This window comes from Alnus glutinosa, chromosome 14 (genome assembly GCF_958979055.1).
Source record: "Alnus glutinosa chromosome 14, dhAlnGlut1.1, whole genome shotgun sequence".
In the NCBI taxonomy this organism is placed as follows: Eukaryota; Viridiplantae; Streptophyta; class Magnoliopsida; order Fagales; family Betulaceae; genus Alnus; species Alnus glutinosa.
This window is the reverse complement of record NC_084899.1, coordinates 16,611,419-16,632,919: the sequence shown is the minus strand read 5'-3', so window position 1 is coordinate 16,632,919 and position 21,501 is coordinate 16,611,419. Positions and strand designations below refer to the sequence as shown.

Here is a 21,501-nt window from a genome sequence, read left to right as displayed (position 1 = left end):
ATTATGTTGTGAAGTAGCAAAAATGCATTTTCAGCTTTGATGAGAATGTTTGGGTCTGCAGTACTATGCTGTTAGAAAGAAATGCGAGGGAGACCTGTGTTATGACTTCTCCAACATGGAGACATTCCTGAACCAGAAGTGAGTGAGGGAATCTTTAGGAGTTGGGGACAGAGAATTCGTTTCATGCAGTAGCGAGGTATATGAAGCCATGCTTGTGGACTGGATGAGGAATCTTGAAGTGGGTATTCCTGCTCTTCTGGAGGATGGAATCAAGCTTCTTGTGTATGCTAGGGAGTGGGGAGTATGATCTCATTTGCAACTGGCTCGGTAAAGCCTCTTTCGTTCAAAAAATGAAAAGTTTTTTAAAAAGTTCTTTCAAACTTTTTTTTTTTTTTTTCAAACAACAAATAACGTCTTTTTTTAAAATGCAAAGCCTGAACTCTTGGTTTGTCTCTCTTTTAATGGGCAGGGAATTCTAGGTGGGTTGATGCCATGGAATGGTCTGGACAGAAACAGTTCAGGGCAACCGCAACCGTTCCATTTTTAGTTGACAGTGCAGAAGCAGGATTGCTGAAGAGCCATGGGCCTCTCAGTTTCCTCGAGGTCTCTCTCTCTCTCTCTCTATCTCTATCTCTATCTCTATCTCCATCTCTATCTCTATTTCTCGTATTCTAATTTAAGCAACACTGGTCCTAACAATATTTGCAGGTCCATGATGCTGGTCATATGGTTCCAATGGATCAGCCCAAAGCTTCATTAGAGATGCTCAAGAGCTGTTCATCGCGGGACACATCAATTTTTGGATTTTCTGAATCATTCCTCTTAGTTTTTCTTGAACCCTTGATGCCTTTTTTTTATATGCAGACGAATATGCAATTATTAGCTGACTGTTACTTGCACAACAATCAATCTTATGTTGCGTACCATATTTTGAAGGGTATGTGACTATGTGTCATAGTATTAATTTTTTTGCCATTTTTGAACCAATTTGTAGTTAGTGTTCTTTTTCGTTTCTTTATTGTGGTTGATTTTTTTGAAAAAATTTATCATCCATTAATCTCTCTCTTCTTTTTTCGTTCATTGTTCTATGAAGGAATGCAAATGGCTCAGTCTCACTACTTGTTTGCACTATCATGCTTTCAGCTGGATCTTCTTAAAGAATCCGAAGCTGCATTATGTCCTGCTAATGAGCCAGGTGCAGAGGTATTACATTTGTTTTCTTCAAAAATGGGATTCAAACAAGTTGCATGATTTATACTTTGGTCACTCTAATTTTTTGGATGTTCCATCACTTCTATTTTCAGTTGCTTTTTAGGATGATGATAACTTGCTTCTTGTGTTTATCTTCTTTATGCAGATTCCAAATGGTGCAGCCGGTCATTACCTTCTAGGGCTTATTTAGAGGTCACTCTTTTTTTTTTTTCTTTGTTTTTTGGTCAAGTAGGTTGCTATTTTGTTCTCCCATATATCATTTTCTAAACTTCAAGAAATTTATTTCCTGTTGCTTGAAATACATGTACAGTACAAATGAGAGACGAATAGATAGATACAATACATTTTTTTTTTTAAAAAAAAAAAAAACAAAAAGAAGTGAAAGAGACATCCTTAAAACTGGTTTCTATCATACAGTTATTTATGAAGTGGATGTCTTATGAAGCGGTCTTAAACTTATTCTCAAAGTTACAAATCTATTTGCATTTCACTTGACGGAATATCAGGTGAAAGAAGCATATTTTATTAAAGTTTTTCCCCTTCCTTCCCCAAGAAACAGACTCTCCCACTCTTTGTGTCCTTTCATGTTTCTTCGCTGATTCTTTGTAGTAGAGGTACAATGCTGCATTCTCTTGTTTTGTGTTAGCTTCTATTCCTTAATTTGTTTCTATTACTTGCAACTCTAGCTTATCCAAAGTATTGGATTGAATTAGTGCTTGACGATGTAAACTGGGTCATTAAGCACAGTTAATTGAATTTCATTACTATATATTGTTTATCCTTTGTACTCTATGAATTATACTTTCTTCGCCTTATGACTAGGAAGTGAGTCCGAATTTAATTCAATTCTCATCTTTGAATTTCTGAACTAACATAAAGTCTGAAATAGTTAGTTGTTATTGACATGCATATTGCATAATTATGTCTGTGTGTTTGTGCAATTTCTTAATTCAGAATATCAGCTTCTTATTTATTGAGATTTTATTTTGTTTTAGGTACACTGATAGAAGGAAAAGTGTTGTACATCATTTTAAGCAGGCATTATCAGTAGATCCTTTAATGTGGGCTGCATATGAGGAGCTGTGTGTATTAGGTTTGTACAAAAAAATTTCCACATGGTCCAAGTTCTTGAACTGCTGTGCTACCAGGCTACCAGCATACTTGATAATTTCATGCAGCAACTGATCAGTTAATTCTAGGGGCTTAAAATGTTATGTTTAGAAATTTAAGCTGATTAAGAGCCAAGTTACTTCATATGTTGAGTTTCATTTTGAATTGCTAATTAGCGGGGTAAAATTTGATTTGGTTATCATTATTAGCAAATGTTCTTCCCCCTCCCTCCCCCATATTATCTCATTTTTGCACCTTTTGTCGTTAGAATGTAAATTCCATAATATTGGACTAGGCCTCATGGATGTGTAATATCACTATCAAAATCTGAGTTTGCAGTTCAAGGTAAACTGATTGTTTAATATGTTGTCAGCTAAGTTTGATAGTTAAGGGATAGAAATAATGCCTTGCATGTTGGAATGGTCGTGATCGATGATGCTAGTGCTACGATCAATGCCTATTATGGAATTTTCAGTGTTTCAGTTAAACGGGTTAAACTGGTCATGTCGACCCGTTATGATAGATGGGTTGTGTCGGGTCGTGTCGACCCGACATGACCCGTTACGCTAAACGGGTTTCACGGGTCGTGTCGGGTGACCCGTGAAATAGTCGTGTCGTGTCGTGTCTGGGTCTAGCCTAAACGGGTCGCGGGTCTTAACGGGTCGTGTCGGGTACCCGTTTTGCCAGCCCTAGTCACAATTGGACACGCGTATTTAATACACGTGTCAATTGTGACACGTGTATTAAATAAACGTGTCCAATTGTGAAGATGGTACAATTTGACACGTGTCTCCTAAGACACGTGTCAAATTGGACGCGTGTCTACAGTAACCGGTACTGTAGACACGCGTCAAACTGGTAAAATTTTTGTAGTGATCCATTAGGGTGGCCGGCCACCCACCGTTGAACCGGAGGCCACCCCCAAGTGGCCTCCGCGGCCACCCCCGATGGCCACTAGGGGTGGCAGCGGCTACCCCCGAATGTCGCACCACAACCCCCCCCCCCCCCCGAATGCCTGAGGGGTGGTGCGACCACCCCTGGCCTTCCATAGTGGCTTGGGGTTTAGTTTTTCTCTTTTGTTTTCAATTTTTTTGTTTTTTTTTTTTTAAACAAAAGATTTGAAAGAAAATAAAAAACGATTTTTTTTTTTTTTCAAAGTTGTATTCTTTACCTCAACGAATAGCTATTCCTCTAAAAAACATCTTCGTAAGGAAATAGATATTCTAATGGGAATAGTTATTCCATGGAATAAATCTCTACTAAACAAAAGAATGGTTATTTTATAGGAATAGTCATTCCATTCCAGTAGTTTATTTCGCAAACTAAACGGGCCTAAATATGCAATACCAATGCGTAGTTATATCTAAATAAGCTGTAGTTTTCAATTATAACCATTTGAATTCAAAGCTCGTAATAGAGAAGCAAAGCGTGAGAGAGTTATGGACACGGCTCCAAAGATGCGTCAACCTCCGTGGTTCGCGAAAGTTTGACAATTCCGTTTCTTGACTGACTTCGTAGACTTTGGAAATCAATGACGGTCGGAAAGACGCTGAAGACTGAGTCCTTTGCGAATTTCATGTTAAAACCAATTGGTAAGAAAGGAAATGAAAAGTGGAGAAAGGAGAAGTTACAGAGAGATATCATTATCTTGTTATGGATTTCATCACTCTGTTTCTTGTTGTCTCTGTATTCTTCACTGCTTCAGCTCAACAAATGGAGTCTAATGTGAGCCGAGGCTCTTCTCTAACACCCACCACAAACTCAACGTGGTCGTCACATTCTGGCCTCTATGCCTTCGGATTTTACAAGCGAGGAAATGGCTACGCTGTCGGGATTTTTATTGCTGGAATTCCTGAGAAGACTGTTGTCTGGACTGCAAACCGTGATGACCCACCTGTCTCCAGCAATGTTACCTTGCGTTTCGCAAGCGATGGCAGGCTTGTCCTTGAATTGGCACAAGAGCAGGTTGCCGTCGTAGCTGATTCTTCTGGGTCTGCTTCGGCTTCTATGCTTAACTCGGGCAATTTTGTCATCTACAATTCAGATCGAAAAATAATATGGAAGAGTTTTGAGCACCCGACTGATACAATTCTACCCAGTCAACGTCTCTTAGCAGGTAAAGAGCTGTTTTCTAGTATTTCAGACACCGATCACTCAACGGGTGTCTTCCGTCTGAAGATGCAACATGATGGAAACCTAGTTCAGTACCCGGTCGATACTCCAGACACGGCTCCATATTCTTACTATTCGACTGTGACATTTGGCTCTGGAGATAACGTGACGCTAAACATGGATACTGATGGGTATCTCTACTTGCTAAACGCTACTAATTTCAACATTAGGAATCTAACGAATGGAGGATATCCTACAGCAGAAACTATTTACCTCGCGAGACTTGATGCTGATGGGATATTCCGGCTGTACTCACATGATCTGATACTGAACGGAAAATGGTCAATTGTATGGTCATCTTCATCTGATCAGTGTGATCCTAAGGGTCTTTGCGGATTAAATGGTTTTTGTGTTCCAAACGATCTGAAGGCTGAATGTGAATGTCTTCCGGGATTCGAAATGGTCCAACAGGGCAACTGGACTGCTGGCTGCGAGAGGAATTTCACTGCAGAAAGTTGCAAAAGCAAAAATGGAGATATTACATACAACATGCAAGAAGTGCCTAACACCAAATGGGAAGATGTTTCATATTCTGCTTTGACAGTGCCATTCAAAGATTCTTGCAAACAAGCCTGTTTGGAGGACTGTAATTGTGAAGCTGCGCTATTCAAAGACAGGACGTGCCGAAAACAAAGGCTTCCATTGAGATATGGGAGAAGGCAACTGACTGATTCAAACATTGCTTTCATCAAGGTAAGTACGTCTACACCGTCTGCACCCACTACTCAAAATGGAAATATGCCGAAAGAAAACAAGAAAAAGGTTCGAGTGTACATCCTAATTATTAGTGCTTCAATTGGTGCTTTTGGATGCATGATGTTGGTAATTTCCGGAATTGTGTTTTACAAAAACCATTTCCGGTATAGAAAACTCTCTTGTAATGGAACTGTTGAACTCAGTGACGATTTTGCTCTACGATCGTTCACTTATTCAGAACTGGAAAAAGTGACGGATGGTTTCAGGGAAGAGGTTGGTAGAGGAGCATTCGGGGCAGTTTTTAAAGGGACGATGTTAAATTGCCAGAAGGTCGTAGCTGTAAAAAGACTAGAGAAAGTGTTAGCTGAAGGGGAAAGAGAGTTTCAAACAGAGATGAAAGTTATTGGGAGAACGCATCACAGAAACCTAGTTCGTCTGCTCGGGTATTGCCATGACGGAATTCATAGGCTTTTGGTATACGAGTACATGAGCAACGGGTCACTTGCAGATATACTCTTCACACCAGAAAAACAGCCTTGTTGGGATGAAAGAATGGGAATTGCTCGCAATGTAGCAAGGGGGATTCTTTATCTCCATGAAGAGTGTGAGCAACAGATCATTCACTGTGACATAAAGCCTCAAAACATTCTCATGGACGAGTCTGGTTGTGCAAAAATCTGTGACTTTGGATTGGCAAAGCTGCTCAAGCAAGACCAAACCAATACCTTTACCGGCATTAGAGGGACAAAGGGGTATGTTGCACCAGAATGGCATCGAAAACTGCCCATCACAATGAAAGCAGATGTTTACAGCTACGGCATTTTGCTCTTGGAGATCATATGTTGTCGAAAGTGTGTAGACTGGAATCTACCCGAAGAAGAAGCTGTTCTTGAAGAATGGGTGTACCATTGTTTTGAAGTTGGAGACCTAACTAAATTAGTTGTGAATGAAGAGGCTGATAAGAAACAAGTAGATAGAATGGTTAAACTAGGACTCTGGTGCATTCAGGATGAACCGTCACTTCGGCCGTCAATGAAGAAGGTTTTGCTTATGTTGGAAGGGACTGTTGATATTCCAATTCCACCAAGCCCTAACTCTTTCCTAAGTGCAATATAGGCTCTCAAGTGATTGAGCCTCATAATTTGTATAACAATTTTTAGTTTTATTTTGTATTTATTTTTTAATATGTAAGCTTTTTATTCATATGATGCATGTACACGTCTCCTCGATGCTCTATTTTTTTGGTTGTATGTTCTCTGAAAATAAAGTTGGATAAGTGGTTTTGGCTACATACCAAAACTGTATATATATGCTCAGCTTATCATTTATAAAAATTTACAATTACATTGTTTGAGTTACAACATAAACGTAAAACTATATAATCAGTGATGAGGAAAGTAATTGCTAGCTATACAATTCAAAATGTCTAAACTAAAACAGAACAAAGATAATAAAGATGTCATTGTAGTCCATTATCCAATGTTTGAGAATTTGAATGAATGTTATCTTGGGGCAGTGCTGATAACTGTGGAGAGCTAGCAAATAAACTTGTCCTCACGTCTCCTCATGAGGACAAGTTCAACTTCTGAGACAGACTTGCTGGTAGACTTGGAGAAGAGTTCAACCTTTGTGAATTGGTAACAGAAAACTTTATCTTCTTCAACTTATGTTTGATTCCTTGACAATGTGGCACTCGTCTTGTCTGCATCTTCTGCAATAAATGATGCTCTTTCGTCTGCAACTGAATCCTCTTCATTCGATACTTTAATAGCCCAACACAAGGTGATGGGGGAAGAACTACCATCAACTTTGACTTTTAAAACAGAAATCTAGCAGCAGATAAACCTTTGGTAAATACATCTGCCACCTTATCTTTAGTAGCTAGAGATGAATTTGACTATTATATCTCGGTTAAGAACCCTTTCGCAAACAAAGTGGTAGTCAACCTCTGTGTACTTGGTTCCAGCATGAAACACAGGGTTAAAAGCCAAAGCCAGAGCACTAATATTTTCACACCAAAGGAAATGAGCAGCAGGAAGAGGAATAACAAATTTCTTTAAACAACATCTTGAGCCAAAAAAGCTCCTCAGTAGTAACAACTAAAGATCTATACCTAGACTCAATAGTACTAGATCTTGAGACAACAATGTGTTTCTTTGTAATCCTGGATACCAGGCAATTACCCAAAAACATAGCAAATCCAGTGGTAGATCTGCAATCATTAGAGCATCTTGCCGAATGTGAACCACATAGGCATTAGGTTGAAGATTGCCTTTAGTGTAGTACAGCCCATGATCGATGGAACCCTTAAGGCACCCCAACACTCTTTGCAGCTGCCTAATGTGTAAATGAAGGAGAATGCATGTACTAACAAAGTTGATTGACTGAGTGTCGTGTGAAGGACTAAAATTAGTTTTGTCACAACACTGAGAATGAAATTTCTAGCAAAGTAAGGGTACAATATTGGAGGGCTCCCATGATGTGTCTGTAGGCAGTAGGATCTAGCAAAACTCGCATTAAAGTTTAGATAACTTGGACCCAGATGGGCTTGGAGACTTGGTAAGTTTTGCACCATCCATGTCTGTACTGCCAAGCAAATTAGATTTACATTTCATTTGACAGAGATGGAGACCATTGTTGCTGCGAGTGACTTGAATTCCAAGGATAAAGTTTAACGGACCCAAGTCCTTCACAGGGAATTCATGTCACAGCTGTATGACAAGTAAACCAAATAACAGATGAATTAGTACCCGTGATGATTATATCATGCACATAAACAAGCTTGTAAATGTGAATCTTGCCACATGTGTAGATAAATAGAGATGTGACGACCCATTTTTTTTTTTTTTACACAAAACATTTCTTAAATATTAATCTCTTAAAATACAAATGAATATTCACAGTGGCACGACGATACGTCGCAAAGCCAACATGTGGTACATACCCCATAATATGTACCTAGTAAATCAGAGTATGACATCTATTTAACTATGCAGCAGAAAACATAAATCTAATAGCGGAAATCACATCTTAAGCATCTATCATAAATTAATAACAAGAGCCATTTAACATCTATGTGTTTAAGTCTTTCCTCAATATAAATACATAACAGAAATAACTTTATACAATAACAGGTGACAAAAGCGTCACAAGTCATAACAAAACCTATAAAATTGAGGACACCCATGGTCCCGCAATTACGACCATCGCTACGAGCTTCGGTCATAATATCCCAAATGCACGTCTACGACCCCATCAACTACGACCCGAGTACCTGCAGCCAAAGAGACATCATCTATACGGTTGTGGGGGTTTGCCACATCCGTATAGGTAAAATGATGAGTTCACCGCCTCAGTATATAATACTGAGACCTCAGTGATATTAAACTAACTGGGTTTTCGCAATGAACCAACTTTTCTTTTTAGTCTCGCGTACACTATAACAGCAACCAATTTATAAAATTTTGTTTGAAAACCCCCATAGCTGATATAGCAAACACCGACTATCAGAAAAAACATTTAAAAGCATACTATATAGTTGGACCCATACGTAGAAGTTCAAATGGCTTGGACGCAACCACGTATAAACCCACCTACAATAATACTTTTATGTTGGTAGCTCAAATGCACATAGGTCTAACGTTATTAACTGTGATAATACTGTGCCTCAGGGCATTACAACTTCATGTCAAAGCACATAGTTGTCCATGCGGTTACTAGAGTAAGACTCTGATATCCAAGCACTTCTTACTGATGAGCCACGACAATCCATCTACCTACTCCCAAGCCACACTGATCTCGCAACCAATAGCGTCATAACCAAGCACACTAAGCTTAAAACATGTCATCTCGCTCTTTAGTACAAGCTTACTATCATTTTCCGAACATGGTTAACACAGAATCCTAGGGCATTACAACTTCATGTCGAGCACGTAGTTGTCCATGCGGTTACTAGAGTAAAACTCGGGTATCCAAGCACTTCCTACTGACGTGCCACGACAATTCATCTACCTACTCCTAGGACACTGTATTACTCATACCGAACCATGACAATATTCTTGTTCATCCAAGCTCAATGTTATTATGCAACTAGACGATAGCAGTATACATAAGCTCTTTTGCCATTAAAACTCTTAGGCATACTAATATGTCTAGCATAAAAACTACAATATTATATATCATGAAAACATAACACAATTTAAACGATGATATGCATGCTCATGATTGTCCTTTCATTCCTTGTGAAACTTTCCTTCATTTTCATTCTTTGAGGCTTACTCTTCCTTTCATTCTTATGCTCATGCTCATGCTTTATGCTTTACAATTCAAACTCTATACTTCTATTCTTTGCAAATCATGCTTTCTTCAAATACGCTAAACCAATCAACATGTAATTTTATCATTCTACTTTGCATAATTTAAATCTCAACCGCAGCTCACATTCAAACACTTTAAATCATTTCAACACATTTCATCCATACATCATTTCATAACATCATTGATATATTTGAACATACTCTAAAGTACTCAAATCAAGCAAAACAGATATATTCAATACAGTTGGTTCGGATTTATAAAACATATAAATTTTGCAATTCTATAATATGTAAAAATAACAATTTTTCAGTGAGTAAAATATCACCTGACTGCATTGGACTCACGACTCCAACTCTACATTGAAGGACCCATTGAAGTCTCCAATGATGACACGATCCTGCAAATACTTATAACATTAGACTACGCTATGAAACTCTACACCTTAGGACACATAGACTACCCGCGTGCTCACACGTCTCATTACCTGTGTCTATGTCTAGTTAAGTATCATAAATTATTGTTAGGTTATCATTTAGGTTTAGGTTCATATTTTATTCTTTTTAGTATTTTATTTGTCTACTTGCTGAGATTAAGTTACATTATCATTGTTAATCATTTTTATAACTTGTTATTCATCTACTAAGTTAACATATATGTTCAACTTAAGCCATATACATGTATATGTATATATGTATACATATACACATACAACACTTAAGCCTAATCCACTGATGCCCATAAATATCAAGTGTGCATGTATAGGTGAAGTAGTTACTAAGTTATCACCTATTGGATTCATATTACATTCATTGATTCTTGTATTTCTTTTTCATCTAATCATTCACTTATCATCCATCTTAAGCCCTTCACTTATAGCTACTTTGTCTCATTTCTCAACTAGCACAAAGATTAGAACATTAATACTAACATCCACAACCTAATACAATCTCATAGTTAGCATACCTACAACACCATAATGAAGAATTTAACCATTAATTAACAACTCATTCCACATTAACCCGACTTTATCATCACCTAGGATATCCAACATCATAAGCATATCATGAAACACATATTAGCCTTCACTAATCAACTACACATCAAAACCCCTACTAATATCAATTCTACTATATTCCTACAATTACTTTAAAATCCTCCTTTACATTTTAAGATCAACATCTCTTTTAGTCATCATAACCAAAAATACATACAAGCCAACCTAACCGAAAATACATTTTTTTCTAATACTACTCCATCATGGCAAATCAACACAACGAACCACAAACCCACCATATCTCCACTTTGGTTAACATCAACCCAAAAACATCAATAAACTTAGTCCCTAACAAATAAATATAAACCAACATAATTATTCCATTTACAAGCATAAAACCAAATCTAGATTTCCATCCAAATAACCATCAAAATTGCTTTCCATTCAAACATCAACCACTCACAATAAAGCATCAATCTCCTCTAATTGGAAATACCTTCTACCAAAATTTCACAACAACTATCATCAATAATTTATAAATCACCTACCACATCACAACTGTCCAACACACAACCAGCCCCAATACTCATCCAATATTCAGAAAACATCATCATGCTTTAATCAGACCACAACAACTATATCAAACCTAAAATCAGTCAACCACAGTGAACCCCCATCATAGTACACACAACCAGTCACTCAACTCACTGCCAACATACCCACTGGAACACCAAACAGAAAATCACAAATTCCTAAATACCATGCATAGCCGAAGCAAACACCAAATCATCCACATACAACCATTCGGCCATCATCCAAAACAGGGTATCAAAATCCAACACTACCATCCGAAATCATCAACCAATGACCCAACAAAATCAACCCACCATAATCCAATCAAGAGTAAAATACCCAAAATAAATCAACAAAATTTTGGGTCATTGGTTGATGGTCGGGTTCTGGGTTGCGGGCTCGCCGGAAATCCATCGGAGAACGGCCTCCAAACGCCAGATTTCAGTCCTGGCCGCCGATCATGGAGGATCGGGTCACACGGCTTTGGTGGGTTCATCGGGTTTGACTCATGGGTCGTGGGTCTAAGCTCCTGGCTCGTCGGGTTTGGCTCTGGGTCCACTGGATCTCTCTCATCGCCAATCTCACTCTCTCTGGCTCAGCATCTCTCTCTCTGTTTGGTGTCTCTCGGGTGGAAGGGAAATGAAGAACAGAGAAAGGGGAAAGAAGAAAGAAAGAAAGAAAAGAGAAAAAGGAAGAGTGGTGCGTTGGGTGGCGAGAAAAGGAAGAAGAAGAAAAGAAGGGAGAGGTCGTGGTCCAAAAGCGAGAAAGGAGAGAAAAGAAAAGAGAAAAAGTGATAAGGTGAGACACGTGGCGCAATGTGAGTGGCCGGGAGAAGATGAGGATATCCTCTCAAGCCAACCAGATGATGCCACGTGGCAAAGAAGTATTGTCCTTTATTTTAAGCCCTCAACTTATATAAATTACTATAGGACCCATTAATTTAAAGATCCTATTTTAAGCCCTCAACTTATATAAATTATTGTAGGACCCATTAATTTAAAGATCCTATCTTTTAATAATTAATATGCAACCCCATATTTAATTTTATCTATACTTTAATTAATATAATGGACTATTTATTCAACTAGGACTCACTATAATAATTACTCTAATTCTACTATTTTATTTAAGACTTATTTTATTAACATAAATTTTATCGCCTAAAATATAATTATTAGTCCCATAATTTAATAAATACAATTTATTAAATGCTAAATTCCTATTAATTTTTCTTGATCTTTACAAGAGATGTGTCCATTATAGAGGCCGTAAACCCAATATCAAGTAGAAAATTGGATAGCCTAGTGAACCAAGCTCTTGGAACTTGTTTTAAGCCATAAGTGGCTTTGCGCAATTTACACACAAAATTTGGTTTTTCCTTATCAATGAATCTTAAGGCTGCTACATGTAGACCCCTTTTCAATCAAATTGCCGTGTAAGAAGGCATTTGACACATGCAACTGTCAAATTTCCCAATCAAGATGTATTGCCATAGCTAGAATAATTTGAATCGTTGAAGTTTTGAATACGAAACTAAAGGTCTCAGTGTAATCCACTCCACATCGTTGATCAAATCCTTTAGCAACTAATCTAACTTTAAAAATCTCTCCACATATCCATTTGCTTTCTTTTTCACCTTATAAACTCATTTATTTCGAATGACACAAAGTCCAAGTACCATTTGACATGAAAGCATCAAATTCGAGTCCCACAGCTTCTCTTCATCTTGGGTCAGTAGCAGCCTTGCTATAGGATGAAGGTTCAGCTTTAGAAAGGGCAATATGAAGTCTAATCAGAGGGTGTTTTGTAACACCTCACTTCAAAATCATAGATTAAAATGTGAAATCGGGTGTAATGTTGATAAATTCGATAGAGATAGGAGTAACTAAAGGGAGATGATTAGGATAATGATTATGGAAGCATTTATTTATTTTTTAATATAAGACAATACTCACCAAGCTTGGAATGGTTGCCACAACATCTATCTTCAAAAGTGCTTTCTTGAATGGGGTCATATGCACAATTTTGAGACCTGCAGTAAAAGTTATGTGTATTTTACTAAACACTGTGCAGTGTTGTCTAGGACCAGCAATGGAATGGTCTGGAGAAGCGTTCAATTAGTATGGAGCATCGCTTGAACGTTGGGAAACACCGCTCGTTCGGTGGGACCTGGGACACGAAAATATCACTTCTTGAGCTATAAAAGATCTTTTTGGGGCTAAGGTTCCATTATGTGTGCCCCCAAACTTACGACCCAACATCCCTAAGAGAGAAAAAATAAATAGAGAGAGAAAGAGAGAAATAGAATGGAAGTTCATAGATTGGAGAGGATAAGAATAGAAGGGATTGGGCTTGGAGCAAAAGGGCGTAGAACAAGCTTCAAGGTAAAATCCTAACACTTTTGTCCTTAAGTTTCCTTAAGTTTCAAATTATTTATCGTACATGTATGTACTATTTCGAGATTTATGTGGTGTGTGTGGGTATATAGTTAAGGGATGGGTTTGTGTGTTGGGTTAGAACTAGAGGCAAACGCATTAACCAAAGAAAAATGAAACAAAAAAATTACAAGCTAAAATATATTCAATAACTATTGGGGAAATAATTTGTTTCATAGACACGTGGGCCTAAGGTAGTATCAGGGACTGAGCCCGTTGGGTCGGCCCGGCTAGATTAGACCTAAGTACAAGACCATTCGTTATCTCCAAAGAGACGCATAGCTCAAGTATATCAAAATAGACGTTTGTCCCATCAAATATGGGATAAGGTACCTAATAGTATGACATCAGCAGCAGAGGTAGTGTCCTATCCAGTTTGGACTCTACTACCCAATTTGAATTCTATGAAGATAAGATTAAAGACTAAGTGATCTAGAACTCAGACTCCTAATCAGATTATGCTCCAAGCACTCCAATGTTTCATAACTATGAACTGTGAGCCTATAAATAAGATTACTATGGCAAGTATTTTTTTTTAAATGCAGATTCTCTATGTAAAGACCAAGAAAATAAATAGGACATTTAGCAATTAATAAATTGTATTTATTAAATAGATGGGACAAATAGTAAGTTCTAAGTAGATAAATTTAGGGATAATTGCACCGTTGGTCCCTGTGGTATACCATAATTATTTTTCACTCCCTATGGTTTAAAAAGTTCATGGGAGGTCCTCGTGATATGCAATAATTACAAATCGATCCCTAGCGTCAATTCTGTTAAATTTTTTAACAGATTCAGTCAAATGCCACGTCAGCGACACGTGTCGCCAATAAGATGGCGACACGTGTCCACCGCAATAAAAAAAAAATAAATTTATTAAAAAATAAATAAAAATACTTATTTTTTTTTTAAAAAAAAAAAACAAAAAAAAAAAACCTTAAGGAGCCGGCCACCCCCAGCCACTGGAAGAGAGAAATGGAAACGGAGAGAAGAAAAAGGGAGAGGAAGTGCTGCGTTTTTTAGGGAGAAGAGTGAAAAATCTGATTTGGGAGAAGGGGTGTCGTGAGCGACATAGAGGGGATAAGGGGTATGCATAATTTCCGAAAATGCCTCCCACTTTAAGTGAATGTTTAGGGCATTAGTAGAAATTCTTGGTTTGGGCCTAAAAGATCTTTTTTTTTTCTCTTTTCTTGGGCTATCAATTACAAGTCCATAGGATAAAACAAACACTTTGTTTATTTTACAACACTAATTAGACTTATTTTTATTTAATCCTAAAAACCCATTAACAATATTTTACCATTTTCTCTTCACTTTTCTAAATTAAATCATCCAGTGTGATTTTATCACGCTAAGTGGGCTTACATTAATTTACTTCCTAATAAATTCATTAAATAATTTTTTGGACATTACAGAATCCGGCCATCTTCGCCGGAATCCGGTCAGTCCAGATTCGGGCGACCAAACTGGTCGTATTCCGGCCATCTGGCTAGAACGGCCAAATTCTGGCCGGCTGGCCGGATCTAGCCAGAACGGCTGGCCGTCCGGATCAGGCCAGAAAATCCCGGCCAGAACGGCCGGATTCCGGCCTACTGGCCCGATTCCAACGGTTCTGGCAGGAATCCGGCTGACTTAGATTCTTCCGACGAAGCTGTCCGGATTCCGGCCTTTATCTCAGATTTTGGCTATAATAGCCGGAATCCTGTCGGTCAGTGACAAAATCTCGTCACCGGTGATTTTTATATTATTTTAAATGAATATTTATATATTTTAATAAAAATTGATTTTTATAGGTTAACATGATTGAATAAAAATATAAAAAAATATTTGTGATTTTCCGTACTCTCTAAACATTGAAAAATGCTTTTGACGAAAAATATTTTTCAAAAAAATGACTTCCCTAAAATCATTTTACGTCGAAACAAACAGAATATTAGTAAAAATGACGTAAAAAATGAGCCATTATTATTATTATTTTTCACAATACCAATTTAAAAACTAATTTTTAAAGCCACACCATTAAATTGGCCAAATAATGGTGGTTGACATCATCATTATAATGACATGACAGTTGTGCTTGTTGGGGAATTATTATTCCCCACTCGGGAAGGTACGTTTGGTCGAGATTATGTGGTCTGTCGGGAATAACCACTCGGAATATATGCTTGGTCGGGAGTGACCAAGGTCTCGGGAACATATGGTTGGTCAGGAGTCACCAGGATCCTTAGCATTTATTATGATCTTAGTACTTGTCAAATCAGGTCAGAAATCAGCATGTAGCACTATCCCTAATATCTTCACACCTTATTGGTCACTGTTCACACTGTACAATAACAAGACTTTTGCTATGAATCAATAGTAGAATGGAGCCTACATATACACATCATCTAAAAAGGTATGCATCTGATCTATCTAATAGAGGTGCCTCCCTCTCTCTCTCTCTCTCTCTCTCTCAACTGACTTGGGCGTCGGAGGAGGTTCCGCCGGCCAACCCCTGGCGGGCCTTTGCTTTGTTGTAGGTTACAGCGGAGAGACGAATCGGGAGTTGCCATGTCATCAAGCAAAAAATAGCATCAACAGTTTGGCGCCGTCTGTGGGAACGGCTTAGTCGTTCTTCCAAAAATATACAGAATGGTGACTGGCAATTAGAGAACCTTTCGTCGATCGAAGGAGGTTAATGCTACAGGTATGGGTTCACATACAACAGACCTGAATTCAGGCGCATCAGATCTATGTCGGGCGAGGCAATCTCGTGTGGATCCATGCGAACATGGTTTTCTGTTAGCAACCACGCCAAGAAGGAAGCTGGCCTTCACTGGAGTATATGGGTATGAAGTTTCAAATTTTTCGATTATGGATTCACCGGTGCCATGTCGGTGATCGTCTCTATGGGTGTGCCAGATGAGTCTTCTATTTCTTCATTGTAACCTGATTTAGTTGTTCATCCGAGCTTTCATACGATGATATTTTGACTTTGGCGATTCTGCCGGAAGAAGAAGATTGTATTTTGGGGAAAAAGGTAGGGGTTTTCCTGGTTTGCGTGAACAGTGCACAAAGTTCAGCTGATGTTCAGTCTTGCACGATTGAACAGAGAAAAACATTTAATGTTTGACTTATTTCTCATGAGACTTGTACTGGATTTGTACAACACTATCAAAAAGTAAAAGGCCAAAAAATGGCCACGTATCCTTTTAGGAAGGTTGTAAGGGGTAAAGGTTTTAAAATGGTACTTTCCTGACAAGCACTATTAATGGTGCCTTGAAAGGGATGAAGAATAAGTCCCCATTTTACCCTCAAGGAAATCAAGGAAGCCTCTTGTCATTTCATTCAGTCCTATCGCACGTAAGCTTCAAAGGAAAATGCCGGAATGGCTCTTGAGCAATTCCAAATTCACCGAGTAGAATTGGAAGGCTCCTGAAACTCTGACGAAAAGGAAAAAGCTCACATTCTAAGCAGCACAATCTTGAGCTCATCCCGAGCTCCAATTTCGAGCTTACATTCCAAGCTCAATCCCAAACCTCCTCAAAAAAAAAAAAAAAAAAAAAACCTGCTCCTAGACCTGATCTCTTTAGCCATGGCAAAGTTCTTCACGACCAAGCGCAAGGGACTGGTCCACCCGACTTTGTTAGACCTCGGGAACCTGAAGGTTAAGAATGAAGAGTAACCTGAGCTTCCTAGAGCCAGCGTGAAGCCCGTCTGGTGATCCACCAACGAGCCGAGTAGAAAGCTCGGCAAGAAAGCAACTTGAACACGGCCGAGTTCCAGTCACGTAGGTTGTAAAAAGAAAAAAGGAAAAGATGGGGAGCTGGGCCTGTGACGACCCGTTTTTTTTTTTTTTTTTTTTTTTTTTTTTTTTTTTTTATAAAACATCCACATAGTCATTAATCCCTTAAAATATAAACGGATCTTCACAGTGGCACGACGATATGTCGCAAAGCCAACATATGTACATACCCCATAATATGTACCTGGCAAATCAGAGTATAACATCTATCAACTATGCAGCGGAAAACATAACCTATTAGCGGAAATCACATCTTATACATCTATCACAAATAATTACAACAAAGAGCCATTTAATATCTATATGATTAAATCTTTCCACGAATTAAATAAGTGACATAAATGGTTTTGTACAATAACAAGTGACACAAACGTCATAAGCCATAAACCAAACCTATAAACAAGTGGACAACCCGTGGTCCACCAATTACGACCGTTGCGGCGTGCTTCAGTCATAACATCCAAAATATCTTTCTACAATGCTATCAACTACGACCGGAATACCTGCAGCCAAAGGAACATCATCTATACGGTTGTGGGGGTTTGCCACATCCGTATAGGTGGAATTATGAGCCCACCGCCTTAGCATAAATAAATACACTAAGACCTCAGAGGTATACTATTCACTGAGTTTTCGCAAAGAACCAACTTTTCACTTTTTAGTCGTGAGTACACTATAACAGCCACCAATTTTATAAACTTTTGTTTGAAAACCCCCATAGCTGATATAGCAAACACCGGCTAATAGAAAACATTTAAAGCATACTAGGCAACTAAGATTATACGTAGAAGTTCTGTTATAGAAAACAATAGCATTTAAATCATGCAACCATCCGATAGAAATATACATAAGTTCCTTTCCATTGAGACTCTTATGCATATTAATACGTCTAGTAAAACTACCATATATATCAAAAACATGAAAACAATTCAATTATCATGAAACAAATGCTGTGCATGCGTGTCGTACGTTTGCCTAAGGGAATTGAACCCCGGTCTTATTCTTATCGTATGCCCGGGAATTGAACCCTGGTCTTTTAGTGCTAGTGTGTGCATGTCGTACGTATGCCCGGGAATTGAACCCTGGTCTTTTAGTGCTAGTGTGTGCGTGTCGTACGTATGCCCGGGAATTGAACCCTGGTCTTTTAGTGTCATGCTGAATGCTCGTGCTCAAATACTATACATTTAATTTCATAATCATGACTTTAACACATGCTTTCTTCATCAAACATAAATAGTCCAGCATATCATTTCTTAGACAATTTGCATAACTTAAATCTCCAATTTATACTCACTCTAAAATCACATATCATATTCATACTTCAAAACATCATCATAATTTCAATATACTCAAAAGTACTCAAATCATCCAAAACATATCATAATCAACATACAGTTGGTTCAGATTTGTAAAACAATATATATTTTGCAATTCATCATATATGAAAATAATACTTCTCAGTGAGTAGAATACTCACCTTGGCTGCATTGGACCATGACTCGAACTCTACATTGGAGAACCCATTAAAGACTCCAATCCGGACACTATCCTGCAAACATTAATAACATTAGACTATGTTATTGAACTCTATACTCTATGACACGTACACTACCCACGTGCTCACACGTCGAGTAATCTGCTTCTAAGGCTAGTTAGGTATCCTAAACTATTATTAGGTTATCATTTACTATCATCCAAGTAGTTTAGGTTTAGGACTTAACCTAATTTAACATTTTATAATCTTTGTGTATTCCATCCATCTCCTATACGCTTTCATTTACATTCCTCATTTTCACCAAGTACCAAGATTATGATCTATTCATCTCACTTATAACTACCATCACTACCCGAGAATCTTATTAGGACTATAACATGAGACTAATCAAAACAACCCAACTCTACAAAGGACATCATCTAAAATCTTATTATTACATCACCTATACACCTAAATAAACTATAGCAAAGAATTCAATCATTTATCGTAATCAACCTTAATCAATTCAACTTCATCAACACCTAGAATATCCAACTCATAAATATAACATAGAACATATTTTAGCCTTATTCAACAAACCATAACCAAGACGTCCTCACTAAAATACCATTTCACATTGACACATACATACTCGGCCCATAACAACCAAACATCCAAACCCGTGCCAAATTTCAACCCATTTACATAATAAGATCAATCTCCTACCACCAAACCTTCAATATCCATAGCCTTACATCAAGATCAATCAAAACCCCTCTTTTACATACAATGAGCCATAGCCATTAAGGACTACCATGGATCAACTACAAACATCAGACGCCACATAAAACTAAATCCATAAATCCATCACAATCATTAACCTTAATCCTCAACAATTAATCATAAACTAACATCATCAAATTACCAATCCAAAAATCCATATTTGAATCCATTAAAACACAACATTAAATATAGCAAGGTTTTCCCTCACATCAACTCACCAAAATTCCAATAATCATAGCCATTATCATCTACCAAATTTCTTCCAAAACTAAACCCAATTCAATCAAACATTCTACCATCAACATAATGGAGCAATAACCGTCAATTAGCACAATTATCCCCAATTTACAACCACTGACCAGATTTGAATTTTCACCAAAGGATCTAAACATAACTCCAAGCTCTTCTCAACAAACCAACCTAACCAATTTCCTTATCTTATTTCTCATTCCCCACTTAGTACCATGATGAGGACTTTATTTACTAATTGATAATCCATTGTCCTCAAAGCATCCAATTAAACCAAAATAACGAATCTAACTTTTAATTGAATCAACCTTATCCAACATATCATCAAAATCCTCATTTCCATATCAAGACCAATTCTCAACAACTTACATTAAGACTAGAATTATATTACAAAATCTAACACAATTCCTTAAAATAAATTGCCACCAAGAACTAAGCTTCATCAAAGAACCACAACTTAACTTAGAAATCAAACTCATCCATGAAATCCAACAACAAAGACACCCATCAAAGCTTTAACTCTCTTCCATAAGCATAATACTCAATTTACAACTCTCAAATCCAGATTTGGATTACCATCAAAATACCCTTCATAATCACTTTCCATTCCAACATCAATCACTCACCACAATGTATTCACAAATTAACAATCTAATTTTAAATAATTAAAAACTTCAAGTTAATCTAGTCCATCAAATTGGGGTTTTCTAAACTTAGCCCCAATAACAATATTTTAAACACAATCACATTTACTAGAAGTTAATCTCTTAAAATCCCTAAATATCAAATACTCAAAAATTAAGGCTCAAGGAAAAACTTACCCAAATTCACCAAACTCCAACCCAAAGTTTAGCTAGCCTCAAATACGCTCTAATAAACTCAAACACTTAAAGGACATAAAGGATTAAACTCATATTTAAGATTTTACCTAAAAATTATGAAATTATGAAATTAATGTTTTACCTTAAAGTGAACGGTAGTAATGTAGATCCGAGTGCAAGGATCACGTTACCGAAGACGGATTGAAAATCGGACCGTTAGATCTTTGTGGATCGTAATTTTTCTACAAGGAAAACTCCCATTTTCCTTACCCCATGTCTCACGCCTCTGATGGTCTGACGAAGGAGACTCTGCCTCCTTTTTTCTTTAAGTGCACCACACACTGTCTACTTTTCCTCTTCTTTTTGTTTCATTATTATTTTATTTACTATTTTTATTTTTTATTTTTTTTCTTCTTTTCTTTTAGAAGGGCCACATGGCCCTTCTTGTTTAGTGGTGGGGCGCAGGTCTTGCGCCCTGCGCCTCACCACTACATTATATATATATATATATAAAATTTAATTAATTAATTATTTTTATTTTATTTTCTTTTATATATATTATATTCAATTATTTATTTTCCTTTATATTTTCTTTTGCTTTATTTTCTATTTCATTATTTAAATTATTTAATTCTCTTTTTTTTTTTTTTTAGTTTCTTTTCTTTGGGCCTAAAAATATTTTCTTGCATTTTAAAGACGCTAAATTAACTTAAACTAATTATTTACCCAAATTTCGTGTTATAGTTATTACAAAATGTCCTGGACATTACATCCCTCCCTCCTTATAAAAATTTCGTCCTCGAAATTTAGACATTTATCTGCTTGATGAACATGCAAATATGCATTTTCCTTATGGATTAACACATAATCGATATGAATCA

The 21,501-nt window shown here is 37.3% G+C and overlaps 1 protein-coding gene, 1 long non-coding RNA gene and 1 pseudogene across 3 annotated transcripts; 2 read left to right on the top strand and 1 right to left on the bottom strand.

The window, feature by feature from the left end:
- The first annotated feature begins 49 nt into the window (after nt 1-49).
- On the top strand, nt 50-887 carry LOC133856747 (serine carboxypeptidase-like; annotated as a pseudogene).
- Nucleotides 888-3,945: 3,058 nt separating this feature from the next.
- LOC133857812 (G-type lectin S-receptor-like serine/threonine-protein kinase LECRK3) lies at nt 3,946-6,402 on the top strand. Its single transcript, XM_062293162.1, has one exon. The coding sequence runs from the start codon at nt 3,976-3,978 to the stop codon at nt 6,304-6,306; it is 2,331 nt and encodes a 776-aa protein (XP_062149146.1). The 5' UTR covers nt 3,946-3,975; the 3' UTR covers nt 6,307-6,402.
- An 11,121-nt stretch (nt 6,403-17,523) lies between these two features.
- LOC133856600 (uncharacterized) lies at nt 17,524-20,979 on the bottom strand. Of its 2 annotated transcripts, none has more exons than XR_009898226.1 (3): nt 20,763-20,979; nt 18,771-18,842; nt 17,524-17,817 (listed from the first exon to the last, which is right to left on the bottom strand). It is a non-coding gene; the product is annotated as an uncharacterized LOC133856600 (long non-coding RNA). The 2 variants fall into 2 exon arrangements; XR_009898227.1 differs by lacking the exon at nt 20,763-20,979 and adding an exon at nt 20,621-20,696.
- Between the last annotated feature and the right edge of the window lie 522 nt (nt 20,980-21,501).

Excerpts from the sequence above, each read along its gene's own strand:
- LOC133857812 (XM_062293162.1), top strand. The coding sequence starts at position 3,976 with ATGGATTTCATCACTCTGTTTCTTGTTGTCTCTGTATTCTTCACTGCT.